The sequence below is a fragment of the Zootoca vivipara genome, chromosome 7 (genome assembly GCF_963506605.1).
Source record: "Zootoca vivipara chromosome 7, rZooViv1.1, whole genome shotgun sequence".
Lineage (NCBI taxonomy): Eukaryota > Metazoa > Chordata > Lepidosauria > Squamata > Lacertidae > Zootoca > Zootoca vivipara.
Genome location: NC_083282.1, coordinates 32,217,175 through 32,238,235, shown reverse-complemented (window position 1 = coordinate 32,238,235; position 21,061 = coordinate 32,217,175). Strand labels below are relative to the sequence as shown.

General features: G+C 42.2%; 1 protein-coding gene across 1 annotated transcript in view; it reads right to left on the bottom strand.

The window, feature by feature from the left end:
- The window catches only part of NEGR1 (neuronal growth regulator 1), a 452,107-nt gene extending 433,763 nt beyond the window's left edge, over positions 1–18,344 (bottom strand). The window contains exon 1 of the mRNA XM_035123509.2: positions 17,819–18,344. Within this exon, the coding sequence (XP_034979400.1) occupies positions 17,819–17,994 (176 nt within the window). The 5' untranslated portion in view covers positions 17,995–18,344. The remainder of the gene's footprint in view (positions 1–17,818) is intronic.
- Positions 18,345–21,061: the final 2,717 nt, after the last annotated feature.

Below are 21,061 nucleotides of genomic sequence, written 5' to 3'. Positions count from 1 at the left end.
GTGGTGAAATCAGATACCTATATTACTTTTACATCATTACTGAATTTACACGGCATTATTTTCATTGCATTTGTACGGCTAGAGTAGCAACATCTGCACAACACACTGAAATATTTCCTTTTTGTTAAGTGCTAATGCAGAAAAACTACGCAGCTCTGTTGCACAACAACTTAACATTTATTTAAAAGTATTTGCATGACAAAACTATGGCTGGCTGTTACTGAAATTAAAGAAAGAAGAGTTCCTTTGTACCATTTCCAGCTCACTGAGAGGCAGTGTAGGAACAACATCTCTTAAAGGGCTACTCCCTCTCCTTTTCAATGTGGTGTTGCAGAGTCATATCCAGAGCTGTACTTAGGGGTTGGCAAAACCACCCCTGCCAAGAGTGCAGGCCCAGAAGGGGTGAGTGTGGATATAGAAAGGTCCCACAGTGTGAGCAGAGCATTGATCAAGTTTCTCTAGATCCAATCCTCTAAGGTCAACCCTCTGAAGCAGAGGTGTCTTTATGGGAAGTGAAAAAGCTATTGCAGAACTAAGTCTGGAAGGTGCTGGATCAGAATACAAAACGATGAAATTCATCAATGACCCTTACTATAGACCACAAAAACAACAGGTATTATTTTTCTGTTAAATGTTGTGTTTTCTTTCCTTTTTTTGTGTGTGTGTGTCTCTCTGATTTTCTGGTTCCTGTATCATCCTTTGTGTTTTTTTTTCCTTCTCTTTTTCTCTTTTTTTTCCGCATTATGCCTGATGTGTAATGTGCGAACCAGTTAGCTTTTTGAGTTAGTATATATATGCATGTAGGTACATATATATATATACACGTTATTCCTGATTATTATGTTTGGTTATTATGATTTTTGTATGTTTGGTTTGGCCTATGTTTGAATTTGAGTTCTGGCTCATGTATATTGTTTATAGATTATTTGGTTTTTTCTTTGGGTTTTTCAGTTTCTTTTCGTGTTTTCTGTAGGTTTTTTGTATTATGTAAATTTTAAGAACTTGAAATAAAGTATTTTAATAAAAAAAAATGTTGTGTTTTCTGTCAAGCAGGTGATAGCTACACTATACTCAGAGTAGACTCAATGAAATCAATGGACTGATAAAGTCAATTTATCTTTGTGGACCTAACTTGATATCTCTCGGTGTTAATAGAATTGATGTTGAGTTATAATTATTTGAAGGAAATGACTCAGAGCATCATTTAAGCATATACGTACATAGTTTCAACTTGTTTTGAAAGTAATTGCCGTGGCATTTGCTTCACTTTTCAAATGGGAGCCCACTTTTCCGATAAAGGATTATCCCATAATTTGTTAATTATTAACTGCTAAGTGCTCTTCAAGTACCCATGGCACCATTTGAGAAATATATCTCAAAGTGTTGACAAAGTATTGAAGCCAAATGCCTTCAACGAGTGTTTCTCCTAAATTGAAACCCAATGATACTGTGATGTAGAGTGGTAGAGGTAGTGCACAAATGACCCTTGTTCTATGGTCAGCAAATCCATCAACATGGGCTTATATAATGGGCCAAATTCACACATACAATAAATGAAGTGGCAAAACTGTTCCTGGATTGGACCACTTCCAATTGTAGGTTCAATATCACCCTGGGGGGGAAACTACAAAAGTAGCATGAATCTCAACAACCTCTCTTCAGCTAAAAGTTGAAAAATATTGACTTATATTATTATTATATTTTCATGTGGCCACACCAAGATTTTATATCTTATTTTGAAGGAATAAAATACAATGATAGACTAGAGTTTCTGTAAAGTGTTTGCAGCCCCTTTCACCAATATATGTCTGGCCCACTACAATTTACACTTCAGAGGAAATGAATGAGTTCTTTCTCACCTGCTTCCAATTTGTCAGAAATGATTCAAGGTCTACCCAAATAACCACTTAGCACATAATCCAAGACTCATTTCCACCAAGAGAAGCATCTCTGTTGCTCTGTCTAGGGACTATTTTTGAAGAACTGTGAGGAAAACTGCACATAGGAGCAAATGTCTTCCTTGCATGGAAAACTCTGTTGCCTCAGAAGCCTTCTCATGAGTGCGGGCTTCCACTCCAGTTTCCTGATGGACAGCTCCTCAAAGCAGCTGCCTGGGCGAAACAATGGAGAAGCATATCCACTGCATTACATTGGGGTGGGTTGGTGGAGGTGGAGGTGTTTTCATGAACAGTACCTGAAGAAATCTTCAAAATCCTACCCCTCAGCTGGAGATCCTTAAGACTGGAAACAACCAATCCATACAACTAATACAACCACAGGGACAATGCTAATCCAGAGGAACCCCGTGATTGGAACCTGCTCCTACAATGGGGATGCAACCCCATCCAGAACTGGCCATCTATCCAATTCGCAGACATGAGAATCACCAACCTGCAGCACCTCTGTCTTGTAGAGATCTAGTCTCAGTTTACTGACCCTTAAAGAGCTCACTGCTGCCTCCAGAAACCAGTCACAGCCGCACATGGTTCAGATATTATAGAGCAGGCATCCCCAAACTTCGGCCCTCCAGATGTTTTGGACTACAATTCCCATCTTCCCCGGCCACTGGTCCTGTTAGCTAGGGATCATGGGAGTTGTAGGCCAAAACATCTGGAGGGCCGCAGTTTGGGGATGCCTGTTATAGAGAAAGAGAGAGTTGAGTGTCATCAGCATATTGATTACAGTGTGCCTCAAATCTCTACCTGTCAAAGTTCTATATTTATGTCAGCATCTTATGTATGATTTCAATCAAACCTCCACAGGTGATAACAGCCTACATGTGCCATGCCTTAGTTCTATACAAAAGCTGCCTGTTTGAAAGCCAAAAATGTCCCAATGATTCCTTAATGCTGCCAGCCACAGAACACTTATTCTAGAGCAGGCATCCCCAAACTTCGGCCCTCCAGATGTTTTGGACTACAATTCCCATCTTCCCCGACCACTGGTCCTGTTAGCTAGGGATCATGGGAGTTGTAGGCCAAAACATCTGGAGGGCCGGAGTTTGGGGATGCCTGTTCTAGAGCAATCCCATTATCTAGAGAAAACAGGATTGGCACTGCAGCATAAGGGTTCAATCCTAAACATACCTGTCTCCTAGTAAATCTAACTTAAATCAGTGTGGCACACTTATAACTTAACATCATGAGCATCTATCTGAAAGACTAGCAACAGACACCCTTAGCGTATTTTCATACTATTTTTCACTCATTACTTAAATTAAGAAATAAGGTTCAATCAACTGTTTAGATGAACGAGACTGTTCAACCCCAAAAGCAAATAGCTTACATTTCATTATTAGATTTTCATTCCCCTAACATAGTTTCATTCTTCATTATTCAAAGTAGTAAAATCATAATTACATATTAAACAGTAGGAAACCAAATATTGTGCAATGTTTAAGTAACTCAATCACTAGTGTTGGCAGAAACTGTAGAACAGCTCAATGTGTAGCTCAATTTATATTCCTTTAAGAGGTTAAATTCATTGTGGGTAAAGGACTTTTTTCCCTGTAATTATTGCTATTGAGACTGCAAATATTGTATTAAAGCAATAATCCCCAACAGGGAGGATTACCTTGGAAAATTAATGGCACAAGGAACCAAAAACCCTTAGTAGATCATTGACAGGAAGAACGCCAGCACATCAAAATTTTAAGTATTAAAAATTAGATTGTTATGTATATAATTATAGAGAGGACATCAGGATTCACCTAAAGTATATGAATATGTAATATTCATTATCTTTACAGTGATGACTGGGAAGCTATTCCCAGTCTTAAAGCCTGCAGATTCAAGTTATCCTTTCATATGTTCCATCTTTCTGAATAGCACAGTTTCTCCAAAGATAAATGAAACAAAAGCTCATAGAAGCAAAGGCCATCTTTAATACTTACTTTTTCCTCAATGTGGAAACCTAGATTTTTGTGTATTCCCTATCACAAGAACACTGCCAGGACAAAAAAAGGGCATAGAAATGAACAAATTCAATTTCCCATCAGTTTTGGAGAAGGCCCAGGTTTAAAAGATGTATTGACATTGATTTCAAATGAACACTGTCCTCTTTGGGTTGCCTATGGTTCTTATTGCTAGAAGGAACTGTAGTGGTTTCTCCCTGAAATGCAATATATCTGCTAGCTTTGAATACCAAACTGGAGAAGAGCCACCTTTTACACGCCAAGTAAGATGACAAAAAGAGAGAGAGAATAAAGCTGGCATGTCTATGCAGCTTGTGTGCCTTTCAGTTCTGCTGCCTCCACTTAATTGGGACACACACATTAAACTGCAATATAAAAGCTCTGGTTGATTGATCTACCAGTTCAACAGATTAAAGCTTGAAGTCCTAAATAACAAGACAGGCATACATAAATTAATGAGAGTGTACAACCTACACTATCATATTCTCAAAGTTTATTGAAAGAAGTAAATGTGTGTGTTTAGAGACCACTTTTCCAATGCCAAAATCAGCTTACAATAGAGAAGTTCAAAACAACAAAAAACTACAAGAAACGGGCTACCAGATAAATAGACATCTCCAGCCAAATACAGATAATACACCTTCACTGGCTGCACTGATGTTATAAGGAATGGGTAGGAATGGGACACCATCCAGATATTGTAGATTGCAACTCCCACCATCCTTGGCCATTGGTGACCCCAATTGAGGATGCTGAGCATTGGAGTCCACTGTGTCTGGAGGACATGGTTGCAATCTCCGGAGAAAATTACACACTTGGCAGAAAGATAGGGAAATGGGTTAGTTTGTTAGCAAGCTAGTTCTCCTAAAATTATTCAAATGAACTATTGGCAGTTGAAGTCTTACAGCCAGGTTCAAAGCAGATATTGCTAGGCGGGCAGTGAACAGGTGAAGAACAATTCAGTTTCCAAACAGAAAAATCTTCTGCTTGTGAATACCACAAAATCTGGTCTGTTATGGAGGAAAAAATAGCTTATCAAAGTATGACTTAGCATGTTTGGGGGACTGGTAGGACTACTGGGATGGTTTGCAAAGAAGTAAATGATCTTTTGAAGATTATACTTTTGGGAGAACATAGGTGGACTTTTTTGTTTTTCCAACAATTATGCACTGCTAGAGAAATAGGGGAACCTGTGGACTCCAGTTATAACTGCACTCTAACTTTCATCATCCTGGACCATTATGCATTTTGGCTGGGGATGATGGGACTTGCAGTCCAACAACAAATGGTAGGTCATGTAGGTTCCCTACTGCTAATATACTGTACAGTCAAAAAGGGTTGTGGTGCTCATCTCACTTTCAGGCTGAGGGAGCCGGCATTTGTCCACAGACAGCTTTCTGGGCATGTGGCCAGCATGACTAAACCACTTCCGGCGCAACGGGACACCGTGACGGAAACCAGAGGGCACGGAAACACCATTTCCCACTGCAGCATTACTTAACTACTCACACTAGTGTGCTTTCGAACTGCTAGGTTGGCAGGAGCAGGGACAGAGCAACGGGAGCTCACCCTCTTGTGGGGATTCGAACCACCAACCTTCCGATTGGCAAGCCCAAGAGGCTCAGTGGTTTAGACCACAGCGCCACCCGTGTCCCTAATATATAGTATTGCATCCCCAATGTATAGGGCTGTGGTCCTTCCACTTGTAATGCATGTTGGCTGGGCATTTATTTTATCTATTATTGCATTTATATCCCAACTTTTCTCCAAAAGGCTCAAGGTGGCATAAACACTTTCCCCTCTCTCAATCTTATTCTCACAGCAACCCTTTGAGGAAAGTTAGGCTGTAAGAAAGTGACTGTAGGTTCATGGCTGAGTAGGAGTTTGAACCCTAGTCCAGCACTCTAACCACAATCCTACATTGTGATGGTGGTAAAATAAAGTCCAACAACATCTGGAAGATGTCAGGTTCCCCTTCCCAATACTTGACTAGGGCCATAATGGCAAATCCTTGTCCCCTTTTAATCTAAGATTCCAGGAAGTTTCAGCAGCAACCTCTGCCAAGTATTTTATTTCACAGGTCAACAATTAAAAGTAACAAGCAAATAACTGAAACACCATTAATGAAATTCCATCTGTAAAATCTAATCAACGACTACATTGGAAGTTCTGCAAACCTGGGCTTTCATTAAGCTCACACAGCAAAGGAAGTGAACACAGGCTTGTGGCAACCAGCTAAACTATTCTCTCAACAGCATGTGCAATGGTTTTGGCAACAGCTGGTGTGGCTGCTGTGCTGTGGTAACAAATAAAAAAGTATCTCCAGTTCTTGAGTTCTTGTTTTCTGAAGGGACGTTGCTTTATTCTGTGCTCTGTTGCCAGGGTACACACATATATTTAGAACTTGGGGACTTGCTGTTACCAGAGAGAGAGAGAGAGAGTGAAAAAGACACAGTGCAGAGGTCCAGATGGCTAAACGGATTTGCTGGGATAACAGCTCATGCTGTATCATGCTCTGAAAAAAAAAGCCTACAATGTAAGGTAAGACTTCCACCAAAACAGAAGCAGAGCTTAATTCTAAGGCACACCGTCATTCAGAGTTTTATTCATTATTACTGCATTTTTCAGGACATGGGTTATCACTGCAGATCAAGACATTGTCATTTAAGGGCCAGGAATCAGCCCAGAGTTTCTCACAACTCAAATGAAAAAGGCAAATGACTCTCTCATTTCCTCCCTCTACTGTTTACGTTAAATGGGACAGCAAGACACCATCTCTGGAGTCCTATGCCAAAAGTGATTGCTTAGCATTTCTTCATACAACCAGGACGAAGAACCACAGGTCTGAATGTGGCCCTCCGAGTCCCTCTATCTTGCTTTGTTTGTGGTGGTTGGAAACAGTATGTAGAAAGTAGAATCACTGGATGCCAAAAGATCCAAGTTTAGAATAAGTATTCTTTCATAAGAGAAACTCAGAAGAGATTTAAAATCACAAAATATGCAGCAAAGTAAAGCAAGGAAATATAAGCTGTTGGGCCTTTAAAACACACCCTTGTGAGTTCCAAAATTTCCCTCTTCCCCTAGTATAGGAAAAGACCACATGTTTGGTAAGTTAAAAATTGGTTTACTTACAAACATTTCAAAGGTCTTGTTCATGTCCTTTTCCATTCAGCATTCATAAAACGTTACATAGGCAGTAAAACATGGCAACCTGCTCAGACCTCCTTATACATTGAGCTCCTCAGGTAGGTTGGGGGTGATCAATTGCCTTGATTACAGGCAAACCTCAGTTGCCTGTTCAGCTTCTGAAACATTCGACAACTGAGATGTGGCTTCCAATTGGCTGCAGGAGCTTTCTGCAGTCAAGTGGAAGCTGTGTCGGACATTCAGCTTCCAAAAAATGTTCGAAAACTGGAGCGCGTACTTCCAGGTTTTTGGGATTCGGGAACCAAAATGTTCCAAAACGGAGCTGTTCAGGAACCAAGGTTTGACTGCAGCTAGTTTCTTCCAGGTGAAGTAGGCCTGGCAGGACAACTTATTCTGTGGTCTTAACCCCTTCATTATTTAGGCATTATTTAGACAGTAACATGTTGGCTAAATGAGGCTGGGTATCCCATATACCACGGCCATACCCTTTCCAGGCACACAGCTCACATGCCCTGTTTCACATTCTTCTTAAGTGTTTTTGGTTTGGTAGAAATGTGTCCCTAAACTCTGATAGTCACATATCCAGGCAAACGAGGGATTGAGAGCATATGACAGTGTGTCTAAAAACCAAGCTACCAAAAGTAGCAGATGTCAAAGAAATAAACACTATCTGACTTTTAGAAGACATCTGAAGCCAGCCCTCTTTAGGGAAGCTTTTGATATTTGATGAATTATTGTATTTTGCTGGATGCCACCCAGAGTGGCTGGGGAAACCCAGCCAGATGGGCGGGATATAAATAATAAATTATTGTTGTTGTTGTTGTTGTTGTTGTTGTTGCTGTTGCTGTTGTTGTAGTAAAAACTGCATGTATTGCTTTGCCCACTTTTGCCTCTAGCTCTGCCTACCTTTTACACATGGTCCCTGGAAAATTACCCAAGAGGAAAGGTGGTTGTTGGCCTAAAAGAGGTCCCCGCCGCCGCCCTTGTGATATCTCTTGGCCTGCAGAGTAAATTGAAAACCAAAATATGTGCTTGGTGTGGCAAGTGCACATGCATTAAAATGCCAAAAACACATCTGTTTTAAAAAGCAGGTTTGATACAGAATTTGATTAACTTATCCTCATGGGATTAAAACCAGTGTAATTCATTCTCTGTAGTCCTTGGGAATACTGCAGTTTAAGCATGTCAGCTGATCAGGCAGATTTAATCTGGAGGCTGAATCTTCTATTTTGCTAATGTCTAGGACACTAACACTTATGCCATTCAGTGAGAAGAAAGTAATTGAAAAATCTAAGGTAATCTTTTTGTCCCAACAGTACATCCTACACATAAGCAACTTTCATTCCTTACAATATGTATATTTTCTAGTATATTTCTAGTATGTTATATTTCTAGAATATTTTCTAGTAGCTCTCGGGCACTCTACTATTTCATACCCGTCAACATTTCTCCGATAGAAATAGGGACATCTTATTCAACAACAACAATTTTTATTATTATTTATACCCCACCCATCTGACTAGATTGCCCAAGCCGCATTGGGAGGCTTCCAACATACAGTCGTACCTTGGAAGTCGAACGGAATCCGTTCCGGAAGGTCTGTTCAACTTCCAAAACGTTCAGAAACCAAAGTTCAGCTTCTGATTGGCTGCAGTAAGAACCTGCAGCCAATCGGAAGCCGCAAAAGTCCCATCGGACGATCGGCTTCCAAAAACAGTTCGCAAACCGGAACAGTCAATTCTGGGTTTGCGGCGTTCGGGAGCCAAAACATTCGAGAACTAAGCTGTTTGAAAACCAAGATACGAATGTATATAGAAACATAATATTAAAAAAAAAACTTCTCTATACAAGGCTGCCTTCAGATTTCTTCTAAATGTGGACCTCGTTGGCTTGGGGGTTGTATAACTCCATACACTCCAACATTTTTCCAATGAAAATAGGGATGTCCTAAGGAAAAGTGGGACATCCCAGGATCAAATAAGAAAATGGGACAGCTTCTGTAAATCTGGAAAACGCCAAATGAAAAGTATGGTAAGAGAGGATGGTAGCTGTAATCCAAAATATATGGAAGGCATTAATTTAATGCTAGTACTGTATAGCTCTTTCATTTTTTGTGATATAACCAGCACTATAACTTTTCTTTCAATAAACAACTGGATTGTAAAAGTGGAATGGCAATGTTATGCAGATTAGAAGGTTATTCCTTATTCCAGATCAATTATCTAGAGAAGTGAAATTTCTGCTGTGTGCTGCAAGCAAAATCTTCCTATAACTATGCACATTTATTCAGCAGTCCATGAGGTTGCTTTAGTCTGATGCATGCTCTTATGCTCCTGGATATATTAGCTCCTCTACCTACATTTAATCTTGTCTTTTCCTCCATTGTAAATCCTTTCTTTCCTCTATTTTATACTTGTAGAATGATTTGCAAAGTGAGTCTTCATGCAGATCTTTCTGAAATATTAATACATTTTTTTGCCACATGTAGGTGTCTAAAGTTAAGAAGCTGTTTATGGAAGATTTCTTCATTTCAAATCTATGCCAATTAACAGATAAACACCTGGCACTTGAGCCTGTGGTTAAATCGTCTCTAATATGCACTTCAATTTATTGAATTACAAAAAGGCAGGTTTTTTAATTTGACAGTAGGAAAGGTTTCTAAGCCATAAAAAAAAGCACTTGAGTAATGGAACAAGTTGCTTAGGACTGATATAGAATTAAGTTTATTGAGCGTTTAATAAAAAAAGAAGAAGCTGGAATAGTCTGCAGCAGGTAGACTTGGTAAATGCTACTTTTATGGGAAAGGCTGAAGTGTTCAATCCCCAGGATCTCAAGATAATAGCTGGAAAGATGGCTGCCTCAAACCCTGGAGACTAGTCTGCTGCCAATAATTGTACTATACTGAACTACTCGGACTAATAGTTCCCTATGAAGTTGACGCAAATACTGATTCATGTTCATGCACAAATACATCCAGACATTTAGAAAGAGAAATCAGATCTATTTATACTGCCATAAAAGGTAAAGGACCCCTGACAGTTAAGTCTAGTCGCGAACGACTCTGGGGTGTGGTGCTCATCTCGTTTTACTGATTGAGGGAGCCAACATTTGTCCGCAGACTGTTTTTCTGGGTCATGTGGCCTGCATGACTAAGCCATTTCTGGTGAAACCAGAGCAGCGCACGGAAACGCTGTTTACCTTCCCGCCAGAGTGGTACCTATTTATCTACTTGCACTTAGACGTGCTTTCAGACTGCTAGGTTGGCAGGAGCTGGGACTGAACAACAGGAGCTCACCCCGTCGCGGGGATTCAAACCACTGACCTTCCAATCGGCAAGCCTGAGGCTCAGTGGTTTACACAACAGCGCCACCCGCGTCCCACTTATACTGCCATCGAATCATTATAAACTACAACTGAGATAACAGACCCGCAACAGCATGCAAAATTACATACTGCAGGCAGTATATAAACAAAACATACACAACTTTACATCCATCTAAAATATATCCTGGGGCCATCTGATGTCCTCATCTTTATTACTAAACCTTAATGCAGTTCTCTAACTGGTGTTAACAAAAATGCATATTTGGGGGAAAGTGTGCATAAAAATTAATATATTAATGAAAATAGCATGCAAAAAAAAATCATAGATTTATCCAGTATCATAGAATTGATACTCAGGAACCCTGAGGATCATCTAGTCCAACCGCCTGCAATGCTGTCCCATGCGGGGATTGAACCTGCAAACTTGGCATTATCAGCACCATGCTCTATCCAACTGTGCCATCCAGCATTACATTAGAAGAAACTGTGTGCAAAATGTGTACATTTGTCAAAACTGCATACAGAAAATGTGGTTTTAGAATAAATTCATATTAACATCCTGAAGAATTTTCATGAGGATTTTTTACTGAAGAAACACTGTGGCTGGGGAAACCTAGCCAGATGGGTGGGGTGTAATCAATAATCAAATAACAACAACAACAACAACAACAACAACAACAACAACAACAACAACACATTGAAAATCAATGAAGAAATGTGAAGAAGTGAATTTAAGATTGGGAGGGGGGAGTGTGAAACTGAGAGAACTGAAACTGATTAATTTTTCCATCCCTAGGTGCCAAGAGGCATTTTCAGCAAATATTCTCACCTGCCACCACAAATTATTATGGCCAACTCTGAAAAACTATTAGCATTTTCTTATATACCTTTAGGACACACTTCAGAAAAGGTTATTTTCCCACGAATCTGCAGGGCTTGAACCTGCAATTAAACATCTAAGTCCCATTTTAATGGACCATAAGCTCATCTTATTTTCTCTTAGATGTTCCCACAGATATAAGACTGCCTTCAGTAAATCAGTATGGCCCTGTTACTATACCTAGCATCCAATTTTCCATTTTTGTCCGAATTCACATTGCTCAACTTACAACCATGTGTCGATTCCAAAATCAAATCCACCAACACATTAGGTGCAATTTAACGATCATCACACAGGGGCTTTCTTGTTTGCAATGCCTTGATTCTCAATTTTCTTATTCCTTTTGGCCTCAACATCACAGCCAAGCAGTTATCTTTGTGAAATTCAGTTCTCCATTTTCCATCATGTGTCTCTTCCATTTTCCAAGTGAATATGCATTTTGGTGCATTTGCTACTTTCTTCAAACCTTCATTTCAGTCCCACTTCAAAAACAGATTGTTAATTTTAATCTGCGCCTCAAGAATTCAGTCAAGCTGTTCCCCAACAATCTTTTAAGGGGCATAGTGTGGTAGTAGAGCACATGTTTTGCATTTTGATGTTCCCATGTTCAGTCCTTGGCATTTCCAGGTATGACTGGGAAAGATTTCTGCCTGGAATCCCAGAATGTTGCTGATCATCAGTGTAGGCAATAGTAACCTAGGTGGACAAATAGCTGGCTCAGTATAAGGCAGTTTACCATGTTCCACTATGATACACTGTGACACTGGGGAGGAATGAAGTTTATTGACTTACGATGTAGAAAAAAGAAAAAATGGCAGTAGTAGCTCACCAAAAAGGAAGAGAGAAAGAATAATTTTTTCTCATCATGGAACTCAAGCTGGAGAACATGGGATTTCCATTTGATCTCCCATCTAGGCACTGACCAGAGCATCATAAATTCAGGGAGATGACTGTATCATGTGTCCTCACACCTTGCCCCAAGGAAAGCCTAAGCACATCTGTCCAATTTTTTAAATGGTACATGTAAACTTTGACTTACTCCTTGCTTAGTTATAACTACGTTCTTGCAGTGGATCAGATCCGTTGAACTGAACAGACTAGCACAAACTGTGTAAGTGCTTTAAGACATATATTAAGAAGCTGTGTCATTCTATTCAGCTAATTCACTGTGTTTGCGTCTGCGGTTTTCATTTTTGTTAAAGTACGTCAACAAAGGCCATGCCCCGAATCACAACAGCGTCTATACCACAGAAGCAATTGGGCTGTTATCAGGTCTGGATGATATATTGTAGAAGCACAGAGATAGATCCTAACATAAAACCAATATCCAGGATGCTTATTGCTAAGTCATGATTCATTTTAGTCAGTTCAGAATGACAGAGTACGGTAGTACAATATTATATATGTCTACTCAGGAATAAGCCATAATAAGTTCAATGGGATGTATGCCTGGGTGGGGTTACAGGTTTCTTGTTTCTTTTTTCTTTTCTCCATGGGGTGGATCATAGCCATTCATTTAAATGGGAGAAAGTTAAAAATATTCAGGAACATTGCTGGTGTGGGAGCTAAATCTTTTTCTGTGATCGAGCTTTCTTGGAGGCAGCCATTTTCACCAGCCTTTCCCAAATTTTGTTCTTGTTTTGCACCAGTCGGTAGATCTCAGGGTTGTAATAAAAATCAAAAGTTGATCATGCAAGCCTATGGTCAGAATACCCTGTGCTGTACCATAGTTCTAGTTGGGCACTCTCATGTGAGTCCAGTCATATCTGCCTTGTGGGGCGGGGTAGGGGAGCAAGACTCTGCACATTGCTATCTCTCAGGGATGGTGGGGCCTGCAGGCCAAAGCCTCTGAATGGCACTTGGTTGGTTGGAAAAGGCTGCTGTAGAAAAAATGGCTGGCTGGAACAGATCGTGACTCCCAATGATAATCTTCATCCAGCAAGGATGTATCACAGAGGTGGAGAATTTGTGGCTCACAGATACTGTTGGTCTGCAATTTCAATAACCCCCCAACCATTGTCCACACTGGCTACAGGTGATGGGAGCTAGTGTCCAACAACATCTGGAGGACTGCAGGTTCTCCATCCCTCATGTATAGCAATCCCCACCACCAATATCACATCATCAATAATATTAGTATTCCAACAAAATGATAAAAGGTGCTGTAAAGCTGTGGTTTTATTTTGTAGACCTGGGATTTTATTTCAATCTGTGTAGCTATTATGTTTTTGCTTGCTGCCCAACTGTATAAAAAAAGCAAGTTGTTTAAAATATAGATTGCTGACAGACATAAGATGTTTGAAGCTTGCACGTAGAAAGTATAATGCTCCAAATTTCTCAGATAATACTTACAATATATAGCACATCCCTCCTTTAAACCTTTTGTCAGTGAATTTCTAGACAGATGTGTACTCAGAAATATATCCCACCTTTGTTCAATGGTGATTACTCCCTAGTAACTGTGTAAAGGATTGCAGCCCAAGCTTCTGGAAGAAAGCTATCCTTATTCCATCACATTTTGCCCCACATGGGACACTGCAAAGTCACATGGAATTCTGGCACCGGAGTCCACTAATGGTGATTACAAGAATTGCTTCCTAGAAAGAGTCTTGCTACCACTGACACAACTGCAGACATTACTGACTTCACTTGGCTTGTGGATTTATCAGAGAAAGACTCCACCACCATTCCACACCTACGTCCCTATAGCATCTCAGCTAAAATGCCTAACTGGTAACGTTTTTCAACAGTTCAGCAGTCAGATCATTAAAACACCTGTATATCATCCTTATTAACATAATCGTCCTTCCATTAAACAACAAAACTGCTGACTCAAACACTGAAAGGATGACTCAGAGATCCCAACACTCGACCTTTAATATTAGTCAACAGCAGTTATACTGGTTGATTTAAGTCTTCAAATTAGAAGTTTCTTGATTGCAATATTTTAAGTTCTTTTGGGGACCCCTGACCACACAAAATATTTCTTTTTAAACTTGAAAATACTGCTTGACTCTGAGTATCAAAATGCTTGCATGAACCTTATAAAACATAGTTGTTTGTATACAGAATCACAGTGTTAAAAATATGTGACACAATATCTCCTTATATTTATATACATTTCTTTATGTAGAGCAATATGCATTAATCCCAACCATCAGACTCTAGTCTTGGGTAAGTAGAAGAAGATACACTAGCTACTACCTGTGAACAAATCAACAGAGCCATTGAAACAGCTGCAATATGTACTCTGCATTCCTTGTCTGTGTTTGCAGAAGGCTGCTTCCCTGAATACGACACCTAAAAAGCATTTTCTTGTACATTTTCATTAATTTAAGTGTTCTGGGTTTTATGCATTAAATAAGAGCTGTTCATAACCCGTAGGGACAAGATTCCAGAGAATGACTAGGAAGTCTGCATCAAGTGGCTAAGTTGCTCCTCTGTTTCCTATCAACTTTCCTTGAAAATTGGGCTCCACTGAAGTAAACTTCGCTTGCACAACAGATACCAAGGGGAATGTATTTCATTCCACAAAATGTGCCATTCCTTCAGAAACGTTCTAGGAATTTTAACAACATTAATATTGCCTTTGCTGTTCTGTGCCCAGTAGTTCAGTAATGCATTTTGCTTTCTCTGGTAAAATAATGTATAGTGCATTCTATTCTCAGTGGAGTTTTATTTTAAAAGCTGCTATTCATGCTCCCCCACTTACAGATGGGAAGAATTGCTTTGCCGTAAAACTACTATTGCATTTATGTAATGTATTCTGCGTCATAGCCAGGCCTTGGAGAAATACATATGTTACAGTGCTAACATACACATTTTATTCTAGGTGCGAAAAGGCACCATCGGTTGCTTAGTTCTGAATTCATTGGGTTTCTTTAAAAAATATGTATGAAGGATTCACACTGCCCACTAGCACTGGTTTGCATCCTAGCATGAATGGGAAAACTTAGCTCATCAACTCTGATCCTTGGCTGTCTTTACATTGGAGGCAATGCAAATAAAGAAAGAGGCTAGGGTTGCATTTGCTTTCTGTCTGCAGCATGGGAAACCAACAAGAGTAAATTCCAATGTATTCTAAACATAGCTGCCAAGTTTTCCCTTTTTTACAGGGATTTTCCATTATGCTGAATAGGCTTCCTCGTGAGAAAAGGGAAAACTTGGCAGCTATGATTCTAAAACCATGGACTGTAACTACAGCATATTACTACAGATGAAAAATATGTCAACCAGTGGTGCATAAACACTGGATGTGTTCTCAGCATCCACCACATGAGAACAGTCAGGGAAATAAATAGGGCTGGGCTCCCCCTGCCACAGTTTGAAACAATGAAAGAGTACCTTCTGCTATAAATATATGGCAAGAGCTTTGCAGTATAAGTGAAAAGCAAGGATTCTGATGAAGTTAGTTTATGAATCTAATTCACTATCAGCAAGCAACACAATTTATAACCACGTCATTCATGGTTAAAACTGCTGCAGAGACTAACCTATGAACATGTAAGAAACAAGAAGTAGGAATCTTTGTACTTATTCTAAGCAGTAAGAAAAACCATACAATCACTCCCCTCCCTTCACACACCTCTAGAGAATTGTCCTGGCAATGTGCAAAATGTGACCACTAAGAATTAAGCTGGGGGCTGTGGAGGCACAAATTAAAACAGGTGACTAATTAAGCCAGTTTTTTGGGGAGGGGGGGTTGGGAGGGATGCACAGACGATAGATTGCTACTGGTAAACAAATTTTCCACTAGCCAAGTGGGTTGTTATGAAATGGAAACGTTGTTTAAAAAGGAAGGAATTGCAAAACTGCTGTAAGCCATGCAATCTTCTGGTGGCAGAAATATGCATATTTGAAAAAGTAATTAATACAAATCGTTAAAATCCTCTTGTGAAAATCGCCATGAAAATGCCAAGGACCTGAAGTGGAGTGTATCTGTATCCTCAGTGAACTGTTACTGCTGAGCAGTGCTATATAGCAGGCATAGGAAGGTTGCAGTGCAGATCCTGTTACAAATTTTAAGCACTATCCCAAAGAAATTAAGCTGAGCATCAGTGATTCCCATTCCAACTTCTTTGAACAAACTTAGCATTCCAAAGGCAAGTAAGGACCTTTTTGCATTCATCTGCTGCTGAGGTACAGAGTCCACCCCCGCCCCCATCCCTTTGGATCCTTCCGTTACCAAACTGTCTGCTTATTCTCTACAGTTTCACAACGTCAACTAATTGGGCACGGGGCTCTGCATTTACAAGACAAGTGGCAATCTGTGCTCTTAAATCATCTCCACACGCAAAGCTCTCCATCTCTCTCTCTCTCTCTCTCTCTCTCTCTCTCTCTCTCTCTCTCTCTCTCTCTCTCTCTCTCTCTCTCTCTCTCTCTTAAAGGAAGAACAGGAGCTCCTTTATTTTGCAGCATAGATCAGGGCTTGGGGAAAATGGTCCAATTAAACATCAGAATACAGGCACCTCTCCCAGGCAAAAGAAGAAGAAGCGTGTGTGTGTTAGTTAATACACTGCGGTATGCATTGCTTGGTACTTAGTACAGATAGGTCCCTGGATCAGATCTCTCGAGAAATCTACATATCCCATACCGTAGAAGTCAGGTGCGTGGAACTGCACTGTCAGTGATAATGCAGCAAGCATCTGGACGGGAGTTTCAAGCGCCAGAGGGAGGGCGGCTCTGAAGAACTGGGGAGGGGGGGCGTTTTAAGCATCACTCGGATCGCTCTGCTGGGCACCAACTTCCAACATTTATGCTCAGAGTCAAATGAGATATTTCGCACCGCACACCGCGCACACACAAGGCTCACTCTGCACTGCAGCCACTTCGCCTGCGAAGCTAGGGACGCGGCGGGGGGGGGGGGGAGAGGAGAGAGAGTGCGTGCGGGGTGGGGGGGTTTCGCTGTTCTCTGATGAGCCATTACAGCTTTCAGAGGCTTAACAAGGAGCTGAGAGAAGAAGCACGCCTGAGGAAGAAGCTGCGAAGTAATTCCGGGGAGAGAGAGAGCTAATTGCAAATCCACAAGAAAGGGAATACTACTAATAATAAACACCATAGAGGGAGGGAGGAAGACTCACTCAAAAGAGCCCACCGAGTAACAAAAAAAGCGAAGCCAAAGTTCCGCTGAAAGTCCCCCCCCCCCAAGAGGGGCATTTCGGTGGGGAGAGGAGGAAGGGCACCTTTCAACTCCACAAGTGCGAGGGGGAGAGAGAGGCAGGAGGGGATAAAACTCAGAGGGGCTCCATTAGTTTCCAAACGGGATGGAGCTTCCTCTCTCTCTCTCTCTCTCTCTCTCTCTCTCTCTCTCTCTCTCTCTCTCTCTCTCTCTCTCTCTCTCTCTCTCTCTCTCTCTCTCTCTCTGCCCAACAACTTCACGGCTCGGACCCATTTTTTGGTGCAGCCCCCGCGGAGCCAGGACTCTCTTCTCCAGCTGAGCATGAGGGGATTGAGAAACACAACACCACACACACGACACACAGCCCCTCACATGTTATTTTCCCGCCCTCTGCTCTGTCCCCCAGAGCAGCAGCAGCAGCAGAGGCGAGCCCTACCTCAGCACCGCCGTCTCGCCTTTCCTGACCACCAGGTTGTCCACGGCCGTCCCGGGGAAGTCCACACTTTGCCCGGCGGGCAGGCAGGAGGGCAGCAGGCAGCAGAGGCTCAGCAGCAGCGCGGCCAGCCACTGGTTGGAGCAACAAGCGCCCTGGACCAGAGGCATCATGTCCATGCCTGCTTGGGAGTGAGAAGCTGCGCTGAGCTGCGCTCCGGCTCGGCGTCGGGCTCTGGGCTCGTCTCCCACTCAGAAGGGGGGGAAAAGGCGCGCGCGCGCGGGCGAGAAATCGTCGTCGCCTCCTCCGCCTCCTCTCCTTCTTCTTCTTCTCAGGTCCCGAGCGAGCGGCAGAGCGTCCCGGACTCGCTCGTCGCCTCTCGCCTCTTCTCCTCCGGCCGCCGCTGCTGCCTCTGGCGGCTTCGCCTTCGCCTTCTGCCGCCTCCCTCCGCTCCTCGCGCCGCCTCTCCTCCTCTCGCTCTCCGCTTCTCGCTGCCCGCGTCCGTAGCGTGTCTAGTCTCGGGTGTCTCGCACACCATCTAGCGAGGAGGAAAGCGCGCGGGAGAATGAGGCAGCCACACAAGCGGCGGCGGCGGCGGCGGCGGCAGCAGCAGCAGCAGCAGCAGACGGACCCCAGGCTCTGAGCCGGTTGCCATGCAGCCGTTTCCGTAGCAACTTGTCCTGGTGGCTGGTGCTGGTGCTGCTGGAGCAGAGAGGGAAAGAGGGGAGGGGATGGTGGCATTGGTGGGAAAATCTCTCTCTCTCTCTCTCACACACACACATGGCAGAGGGGAAAAGAAAACACACACGCACACGCAAGCAACAGAAGAGAGTGAAGGGGCACCGCGGTGGCATGAAAGCAACAATTGAAGGCATTGATTGCAGCCAGATAGCGAGCTCGCTTATGTGGAAGAGATACACACACACACACACACACACACACACACACACACACACACACACACCGATTTTCTTTTCAAGAGCTGCAGTTGCTTATATCCTCCCCCCCCTCCATCTCCTCCTTTCCATTCATTCAAGCTCAAAGCTCCTTCTCTGAACATCCCCTCCTTCTCTGATTTGGGGGACAGGGTGAACTTAGCCCGCTCTGGATTTGGGGGACAGGGTGAGTGTGACCACTCTTGCCTTGCTCTGGTTTCACCAGATCGCCTTCACACAAGTGACATCTCTTTAAAAGGGGGGGAGGGTGTGGGGTCGCCCTTCTCGTTTGGCAGACCCCCACACCCCAATTCCCTCATGCACACACCACGAAAGGGAAGGACTCTCTGGCTGCAGAAGCAAGTTCAGAAGGCAGAAGGGAAACCCTTAAAGATGAGGTTTTGAACAGCAGGTCCCTTTGATGTTGCTCAATTCAACAGGGGATCTTTCACCCCAGTGGAACTGAAGGTCCCTGAAAAGTCAGGGAGAGATTGGGGGAGATCTTTCTGCAGAATCAAGATGTGCAGAAACTGTGGCTGTCAACTTCTAAAACTGACCACATCCCACTCTTGCTGATCTCTTACTTAGTACCACATCTCTAAGTGTCTCACTCCCATAAGTCACAAATAACACCAGTGTGTCAAACTCTGGAAGTGGAGACAATTGAGCATGTGCAACCCATCAATAGCTGGTGACTAGATGAGTCAGGGAATAATCTTGGTTTGTATTTTTCATTTGTATTTTAAAAGATTTCTATACTGCTTCCCCCCCCCCACTCCCATTGTGCATTACCAAAGTGGTTTACATCTAAAACCCAATGCAATACAATATAACCCTATAAAATCCCAAAACCCAAATCAAAACACTAGGTGGGAGTCAATCGCAGAACGGGGGGGGGGGAGAGAAGCCTGTTAAAATAGGGCATTTTTCACTATCAGGGGAAGCCACCCAGCATCAGTGCCTGCATATTCTCTGCTGGAAAGTTGTTCCACAGGATAGGTGCTACCACCAGTTAGGCCCTGCTTTGCATTGTGACCAGATGAATAACTGGGCAACAATTTGATCTGAAGTAACGGCATCTCCAGACTACTATTATTTTTCAGGAGGGTTTCAAGATCCTACGAAAACTTTAGGTTTGTACAATTAAAATAGATTTAATTCCAGGTCACAACGAAGCCACAATTTTTTATTTTAATTTTAACATAGTTAGGACTATTTATTTAACAAAGACACTATTTTGACCGCTTTAGTAGTACCCTTTTCCGGCAGAATCCCACTGTACATGGTTGGCAAGTTAATACCTCCAAAACTCATGATCCAACTGGTACGCAGATACCCACCCTTACAGAGGAGGAGCGGTTTTCTCCACTACATCTCTAGCAGAACAGGACAAACGAGGTCCCTGCTCAGGTAGGTAGCTCTTTGCTAGCCAACGATCCCCACTTTGCAGCACATGCCACCCTAATACTTCCGAAGGCACAGGAGGAACTAATACCTCCCCCAACCATCCCATGAGAGAAAGAGGGACTGACAGTCAACAGGCCAGCATAAGGTCACCCTCCTAGCCTGGAATGTAGCCAGATGGGCTGCATCTACCAGGGTTACTTGCTTCACTGATTTTCTATCACAACATCACATCATCTTGATTCAGGAAACCTGGACTAGGGATGACATATCATTAAATGGATAAGCATTGGTAATATATTTATATTTCTTGACATTGTTTCATTTATATTCTTAGGAATTTGGGCTGGGGTCGATGACAACTTTGCAAGCTCACCAAGAACTCTGAAGCTTGGGAAACCATGGTTAGTGTTTGGAAAACCATGGTCAATATTTTGTCCCATCCATCTTCTCCTCTGACGCTTCAACCACATACTAGATTTGTGTCTGTTTCCTCCATGGAAGTTTCATTTAAACCCAAAGCAGCCCGTATCTAAGCAGGAAAAGACTGTGCTCTGTTCCTTCCTACAGTTGTTTCCATCTCAGAATTACCTTTCTCTCTAGCTGCTTTTTCACCTATAGCAAGAAAGATCCAGGGAAGATATGGATAAGCCTTATGTTCTTTCCCCAGTGGAATTAGCTAATACAAGAGTGATTTTTAACAGGGAAAGGATCAAAAGAGAAAGGATTATTAAGCAGCCTCTTTCCATACGTCCTTTGCTCATTCACAACTGCTTCAATAGCTTTGTTTTTTGTTTAAGCAACAACAGAAGAAGAAGAAGAAGAAGAAGAAGAAGAAGAAGAAGAAGAAGAAGAAGAAGAAGAAGAAGAAATAAAAAACAGCAACTGCAGAGCAACATATATCTTG